This window comes from Atta cephalotes (assembly GCF_000143395.1).
Source record: "Atta cephalotes unplaced genomic scaffold scaffold00017, whole genome shotgun sequence".
NCBI classification, from domain to species: Eukaryota; Metazoa; Arthropoda; class Insecta; order Hymenoptera; family Formicidae; genus Atta; species Atta cephalotes.
In genome coordinates this window covers 3,239,876-3,248,646 of record NW_012130081.1, presented here as the reverse complement: position 1 = coordinate 3,248,646, position 8,771 = coordinate 3,239,876, and the positions used below count along the sequence as shown (strand labels likewise).

The window sequence follows — 8,771 nt, the reverse complement described above, 5'->3', positions numbered from 1 at the left end:
ATATATATATATATATATATATATATATACACAATTGAAAAATAACTGTACAACTATTATTTCAAAATAGCAAGAAAATTTTATTGTTTTATCTTTTATGATTATATTGTTACAACTATATGAAAAAAATAAATTCTTAACACTGATAATAGGTATGGGTGAGCGGTTAGTACCGCGTACATCTGATAGGATTGTCATAGATTTCACTAGTGATGAAAGGAAAGCACTATATGACTACGTCATCGCTAATACTACAAAGCCAGACGTTGGAGAAGATATTGCAAATATTAATAATTTGTGAGTTTTAAAATTTAAACTAATATTTGTAATTAATATACGTAATGTCTGTGCTAGTGTATAAATATATATTATGTACTCTTATATTAAGTTTATGGATATTGTAAATTGTTTTTTTAGGGAACCACAAGAAAAAGAAGATAAAGAGTTGTCATTTTTGGAGTTGTTAATACAAGAGCGGAACTTGAAAAGGCGTCGAGTAAAGCATAAAGGCGTTCATACAAACAAAAGATCTTATGTTGAAATTCTCAGAGAAGTGATTAATCAACAAATGGAAATATTTGTAGATTATGTCTCTGAACAAAGTAATTCTGGACATGTAACAGATGTTCGCAACACCGAAACAGATGATTTAAATTATGAACAAATACAAGATAGAACTGAACACTTATATAAAGTATTTCATTCTTCTCGCAACAATGACGAATATAATTCTAGAGAAAGAAATGGCCATCATCACAAGAAGAAAAGAGAGCATTCAGAAGAAAGAAATTATCATCGATCAAGAGAACGAGATAGACAAAAAAGATATTTGAACGAAACAGACAAAAAGCACAAGCATGAACATAGAAATATAGAAATTTCATCGCATTCGAGAGAACGGAAGTCGCACAAAAAAGATAAATATCGAAGCAAAGATAAACACAAAGATAAATATTCTGAAAAGAAACATAAATCTGGAGATCGTGATAAATCATCAGAGAGACGTTCAAAGCATAGTGATCATAAACGTGCGCGAAAAGACAAAAGTAAAGAATACTAGCTGTGAACTAATTATGAAAATAATTACACGGGAAAAATGAAACTTATTTAACGATTCATTTGAAGCTATAATCATAATTAATACGAAAATACGAATCTTGCATTATTAGAATTTTGTGAAATGTATATATATATATATATATATATTTTATTAGCTTGAATGAAACTCATTTTTTAACTTAAAAATTTTATTTATTCTGTCATAGATTTTATTATTTGATTCTTATGCAAATACAAATAAAAATTTATATATAGATACATTAGAGTAAAGGGCATAGGATAATAATTGGACTGAATAAAGTATATATTAATAGTTCAGTAATAGAGAAAACTATTTGGTTAAATCTATTCATTGACTTTTCTAGATCATTTTTGTCATGTAATTTGTTTGACATCGAATTATTTATATAACGCTTGCATTTGTGATTTATTTTTGTTCTAACGATTATTATATCTTGTAATTTTTTACGCTTAAGAAGTTTCTTCTGTTTCTTAGGTTTGTTCAAAAGTTTCTTTTTTAATTTATTAGTACCGACAGTGTTGCAGTTATAAGTAAGCAATTTGCAATTTTTGTATATCATAATATGATAAGTGACTTCTTTGACCAATCTCCACATAAAGATTCTGTAAGAAAAGATTTTATTATTAATTCAATTAATACAGTTACATATTTGATATTAAATCAAATATAAGGATCAAACATTTTATTTAATTACAATTAAATTTTACAATATTTTTTTATATTGTATTTTATATTGGATTTGAAAATTGTATTACCTTAGGTATTATTGTAGGAAGTGACCGATTAGTAGAAGACGCTGTCATAGAATAGTGCATTATACTATCGTAATCATATGGTAATCCATAATTAGTCACGATACTATTATTTAATAGCTCGAAGTTAAATTCATCTCCTGTAAGAATCATTTATTAGTCCCCTTTATTATTGATTTATATACTGTTGATTACCCTTTCTCATGTTTTCCCATTATATTGATGTACTTATCGCGATCTGGTCTCATATGCTCATGATATACATCTAAAGTATGCAACATCTCATGTATTGAGTGTCCAACTGTGTAAAAGCATTCATCCACGTTTAAATTTAGAATACTTGGTCCGTAAGCGTTATATTCTATATCAGAATAGCAACCCTCATCATGACCTGTGATATTGCCCAATTACTTTTTTGAAAGCTGTGCATAGTCATCGACACGGATGAATTTAATGCAAGTCTTCGACATTATCATTTATAATGCAGTCTCCAGCATAATGAATTTTAGCGGCTCATTAACTGGAACAGATAATAAATGTTTAAATATTTAGATCTGACAAACAAATATATATCTTAAATATATAATATTTGATTTTTATTGGAATACTTCATTTGTAAACTTTTAGTTGCGTGTAGATTATTTCGACTTAGATTTGCAGAAACAACTCACCTATGGATGAATGAACGTAATATTTTACGTTTATTCCATACCATTAGGCCATAATAAAATTTTCTCCGTTGTAATGGTTTTTCTTGATTGCCGACATATATCTCCTTCTTCAGAATTATTACATTGAGACCATAAATCAACTATGTAAATATAAATAGTATAACTATTCTTATTAGTGGTCGATATTCATAGTCTCAGCAAACGAGAATAGATTGAAATGAATTGAAATGGATTCAGAAATATTGATTTTTGAAATATTCTATAATATTTTCAGAAATATTGAATATTAAAATGTTTTTCAATCCTGAATGCATTTTTATTCATTTATAGGAATTGCATGAAGCATATCTTTATGTTTTTCAATCTAAAGATAATATTAGCTTTTTCTGTGCACAACACACACACATTGTGAATACTATTCAATTCAAAATTTTGAATAGAAAATACAGTTTTTCAATCCAATTGCACTCAATTGAATCTAATTGAATCCAATTGAATCCAATTAAATCCAAAAAAAAGTATTCGCTATTTAAAATACGCATTCGGATAAAAAAAAAATTTCAATCCATTTTAATCCATATTCTCGTTTGTTGAGTTCTTATATTCAAGATCTACGTCTTAAGTATTTTTAGAGAAGATGTCACGAACCAATCAGAGGGCCGCATTAGCGTCTTAAGACAGTCTTGAAATAAGAATCAATTAAAAATATCAACCAGTGTCCCTTTTTTTATATTTTTCAAAGATTGTCAATTTTTAATAAAAAAAAAACAAAAACATCTAAAAAAAATTCTGAATGACATTTTAGAATGTCCTAAATGAGTACTTAAATTGTCGTTTCGATATTGATAACAGTTCGGTATAAAATATATGTGTTTTTTTTTTAGTCTAAATTTTAAATATTTGTTATTGTTTAGTTATAGTAATTATACAAATAAAAATTTATATTTGCTTATTTTTTAAACACTTGTTCACGTTCTAGAACTTTAAGAGAACAAAAAGTTCAATTAATATCTTAATATCAAGAAATTCATCAAAATAATTAAAATCTGAGCGAAAAAAGATGAAATTCTGAAAATCTCCTCATGGATGCAAAGGATTAATTAATTAAGTTAAAAAATAGAATATTATTTTTGATATCATATACATTAATAATTTAGCTTAATAAATATTAGCTTAATAAATATTTAATAATTTAATTAATAGTTTAACTTCAATAAAAGATATGTTTTCTTATTTATTTGTGCATTAGCAATAAATAAAAACACGGCGATAATCCGCAAACTTTCTAGTCTTTGAATATCTTTAGTTATTTTGATATAGGTATCCATATTTTTGTCTACACATTTTCAAGCACAATCAGAGAATAAGTTTCATTTCTTTACTCACGTTTGTAGCTAATAAATGGGCTAGACTTCTTTATTTTCGGTAACATTTGTAGCGGTCTTATTATCCAAGAATTAATAAGTTGCACTGGATATGCATTAATGTTCGTAACAAACCAACTACGCAATATATATAATAATATAATAAATAATAATATAATAATGTAATAAAAGCACTAATGTTCGAGAGATCAAGCTATGAAGACATTGAGTTTTAACTGCATCTTTCTTGAGCGAATTACATGTGTGAACTGATGTTTTATCGTCGTGAACTACAATAATTACATTAAAATTGATTCAGCGTATATCGCAGTTGATGAATTAAAATTCTTTTCACAGGTCCAATAGTGAATAACATGTTCGAAATATCTTTGTAAGTAGATTGAATTTGGGCATTGTTTAAAAAAGAATTAATAGAGTTATAACAATTGCCAGTGAGAAACTTTGTTCGATTAGTCATATCGCTGGTGTAACTTTTATTGCAATAGGTTTGTTTCTCATAGAATTAAATTTAAATAGTATTTTATATTGCATATTAACATTGTGAGAAATATCCTTGTAAAAGACAATCCTATATACATCAGAAAGTAATATTTTTTATCTTAAATTTTCATTATTAAAATTATATTAATTGATGTTATCTTCGTCATATCATGTAATTTAATTTGTTTAAAAACAAGTACGTTTTATCGTAAAGAAAAGTTATAAAAATTATGTGTGTAAAAAAGATTATATTCCATAACGATTCTATTTTTTATTCTCGTTAAATTAATACTGTACAATTAACCGCGTATAATAAATTAATTTGTTACGCGGTGATAGGGATTATGGGATGATATAGATTATAAAGAAGTATGTCTTATTGAAAAATATTTTTTTATCATAAAATGGATCATATATCAGGTAAGAGGAATTTATGATATATGTTATATTTATGTGTAATGTATTTTCAATTCAGTTTTCTTTATGAAAAATTTCATTTTTTTTCAAGCGACACAGTAATGCTGCTGATTACAATATATTGGAGTCTCAAAAAGGCTCTACATCAACAGAAGAAAATGAAAGTGTTAAATAATTATAGTTTTCATATTATTCTTCTCTTATTCAATAATGTTTTTTGATTATAGATATGGCATTGATTTTAAAAAATTGAAGAACTTAAGAATATTGCATGAAAATATTACAAAAATCCATAAATAGAGATTTAATAAATTAGACGTAACATTATTAAATTTTATAAACAATGTTGTGTACCAATTAAAATATATAATCTGTAAGGATATTAATTGTGCTACATGCTTTTTAAAACTAGGATTTCTATAATTTTTCGAAATTATTGAAGAAAAATAAAATTATCAACACTACTTCGTAATAATAAGAATCGACTATGAATACCAGCCTATATTCTTTCAAAGATATCTTTATAACAATTTAGACATTTTTTAGATAACTTTGTGTTTTCTGGATATATATATGCATATTATTTTTTACAGCCACAATTCTTGAATATAGCAGGATTCGCTTCATATCATTTTCAATTTAGCACGGATTCGTACCACATCAATTTTCCAACATTACAATTTTATCAACCGTGTCAATAATGTGATACGTAGTTCACATTGTTTTATAAAAGTGATTGGTGCCATTAGTGACGGAAGCTTTCAAAAGTCACCGTTCTGTGTCACTGTATGTCACAAGAAAGACCTGAATGTGAGATGTGGCCACTCAGATTTCTCTTTGGTATGTACACAGAAAATATTTTCAAAATACGAACATTACATTCTATTATTGCATTACGCAAACTAAACAGCTCGTTTTCATTTCATTTTGTTCTCACCAATTCTCTTTGATTCTCACTTTCATTATACTCTTATAATGTTTTAATCATTTATATTTGACACATGTTAACGCATCGTGGAGTTTTCGTTTTATCGCATGCGCACACAATATCAAGATAAAAAGCGCATTTTTTGATATTTTTAGATTTGTTTCTGTGGTTGAGCTAGTGTATACTTTTGAAACTTAAAGTAAGATAAATGTATGCTTGATATTTGGCTAAAGCGAGAAAGTTCTAGTGCAATACAGTTAACAGTATAGTATAAGAATAAAAAAACAGACTTTTTGTTTACATTATCAGTACATCAACAAAATGACGAAATATGAAAGTTCCAAAATGAAAAGGTATGAGATTTTGAAGCCCATTGGCGAGGGATCTTTTGGACAAGTGTATAAAGCTAGAAAGCGTGTAGATGGTGAATTTGTAGCTGTTAAAATGATAAGGAAGGTATATTGACTTGCTATATGAAACAAGTAAGATTTATAAATAACTTGTCCTGCTTTATGATTAATATCTTGATATATTTTGCAGTGTGGCAGATCACCTACGGAGCTCAAGAGTTTGCGTCAAGAGTGTGAGATTCAACGTTATCTACAACATCCAAATATCGTGCAAATGTTAGATTCATTTGAAACAGAAAATGAAGTATGTCGAATCTGAAAAAAATTATATTTATAAGTAAAATATATTTTAGAGAGTCTGTAAAATATCTGATTTAGATCGTGGTTGTAACAGAATATGTAGATAAGGTATTGAATGACATATTGGCCAAGGAAGTTAGATTGTCTGAGGAAAGAGCACAAGTAATAGCTTGTGATTTAGTATCTGCGCTTTATTATTTACATTCAAATCGGGTAATGCACAGGTTTGTATCTAATTACAGATGAAAAATGGCATACATTGAATTATAATAATTGTGTTGATATTATTAGAGATCTGAAACCACAAAATGTTCTCCTGGAAGCAAATGGTATAACTAAACTATGTGACTTTGGATTTGCTCGTAGTATGAGCACTGGTACTCATGTGCTTACTTCAATAAAAGGTACACCATTGTACATGGCCCCAGAACTTGTAGAAGAATACCCTTATGATCATAATGCTGATTTATGGTAAGTGTACATAAAGCCACATAAATATTTTAAATATTTATTATTTATGATTTATGTGTGTAGGAAATATGTCTTATAATTAATTGTACTTTCAGGTCTTTAGGTTGTATAGTTTACGAATTAGTGGTAGGTTCTCCTCCATTTCAAACTTATTCGATTTTGCATCTGATTAAGTTGATTAGGTTTGAAGAAATAAAGTGGCCAGATTTCATTTCTTCAATTTGCAAAAGCTTTTTACAGGTAAAAATATTTATGATATTGGTGATATTTGTTGTATATATAATATTAACATTGCATATACATTTATCTATACATTTATCACACATAGAGATGTTTATTGATTTGCGAAAAGACATTTTGTTATTTATGAATATTTTACAATAGTTTGTTATTATAATTTTAAATAAATCATTACTATTTCAATTTTAGGGTTTACTTCAGAAAGATCCTTCCCAACGATTAACTTGGCCCGCTCTTCTCCAACATCCGTTTGTCAAGGATCGAATTGTAATAGTAGATGGCACCGTACCTACTCCGTTTACGAATCCGCTATCTGCGAGTCAAGCAAGAGCAAAGCAGCAACAATTACAAAGTTTAGCGATGCGTGCTGCAAATCAATCCAAGTATAGTATTAATTTTAATTATTCTTTTAGGAGTATTCTACTATAACATATAGGTATTTTTTTTGCGGAATTTTTTATGAAGAATCTATAAAAGTCATTGATATTTGGTTTTTCTCTAAACAATATAAGAATTGTTATATAAAAAGTGAAAATTATCATCAGTGAATCGCTTTAAAGTAATCGATGATAAAAAACATGGCATCCATGTCTGACCAGTTCTGCTCGACTGAAACAAAAAATTCAAAATGATTGTTAATTAGTATATCTTTTTATTTATAATAGATACCAGAAAGAAAAAGATTGAAAACTAAAAAAAACGACGTTACTTTAAAAATTAAGTTTCGATGCCAGCAAATTTTTTTATATCTTTAAAGGGTTGTAAAAATAAAAGAAAAAAAAATATTTTAATGTAATCATGGTAATGTAATCAGGAACGATAGTAATACACGCGTTGAAAATGTACGCACAAATTGGGCTCACTTGGTCAAATCGATTTGGAGATATCATGGAAACCAGTTTGAAAAATATAATATTGAGAAAAACGTGTTCAAAATTTTGCATGCAGTTTACACTGAGAAAATTTTCATTTACTATTAATCAATTAATCCAGGACTATAGACAGGACTCTCCTCTTGCTCAAATATATCTCGTTGAACTATTGTTTCCTCCCTATGATTGACTTTTGCTTGTTTAGCGAATTCATTTGAGCGTCGCTCCGAACAGCTGATACGAATATCGTTTTGTGAGTGAATGTATATCTTCGCTTGCTGTCCAATAATTGCTTCCATAACATTCATTAGGAGAGTAACAAAAGACCTTTATTAAATATTATTATTACTAAGAAAGTAGTAATTTCTATAATTTTTGGTCTTAAATGAATGTGCTTTGGAGCAAAATCCAGATTAATGAATTAAAATATTTATTATTCTTCTAAATATCTTAAGGTCATAGTTCTTTATATTTTGAAAGATCCTATTCTTTCTAAAATAACGTCACACGCATCTTTGTCAAAATATATCTGCTGAGATTATACTATTGTACGTCGTCTTTCCCGTTCGTTAATCTATTTCTTCCTGCCGCAGTAACTCTGTAAGTTTTGTGGATTGGAATAAATCCTTTTGCACACATTTTTCATAACATATACTTGCAAAAAATGCAAAAAGAATATTCGATTTATCCGTTACAATAGAATGCCACCTTAATGTAAAGTATATATATATATATATATATGTTTATATGTACACACACACGCGCGCGCGCACACGTACACACACACACACACACACACACACACACACACACACACACAACAA

At 27.8% G+C, this 8,771-nt stretch overlaps 2 protein-coding genes across 2 annotated transcripts in view; both read left to right on the top strand.

Moving 5' to 3' along the window:
* The window catches only part of LOC105618531 (U11/U12 small nuclear ribonucleoprotein 48 kDa protein-like), a 2,868-nt gene extending 1,808 nt beyond the window's left edge, over positions 1-1,060 (top strand). The window contains exons 4-5 of the mRNA XM_012200064.1: positions 153-297; positions 418-1,060. Of these exons, the coding sequence (XP_012055454.1) occupies positions 153-297; positions 418-1,060 (788 nt within the window). The remainder of the gene's footprint in view (positions 1-152; positions 298-417) is intronic.
* Positions 1,061-6,035: 4,975 nt separating this feature from the next.
* The window catches only part of LOC105618530 (serine/threonine-protein kinase fused), a 5,182-nt gene continuing 2,446 nt past the window's right edge, over positions 6,036-8,771 (top strand). Inside the window, exons 1-6 of the mRNA XM_012200063.1 lie at positions 6,036-6,170; positions 6,255-6,368; positions 6,443-6,588; positions 6,656-6,835; positions 6,931-7,075; positions 7,265-7,458. Of these exons, the coding sequence (XP_012055453.1) occupies positions 6,036-6,170; positions 6,255-6,368; positions 6,443-6,588; positions 6,656-6,835; positions 6,931-7,075; positions 7,265-7,458 (914 nt within the window). The remainder of the gene's footprint in view (positions 6,171-6,254; positions 6,369-6,442; positions 6,589-6,655; positions 6,836-6,930; positions 7,076-7,264; positions 7,459-8,771) is intronic.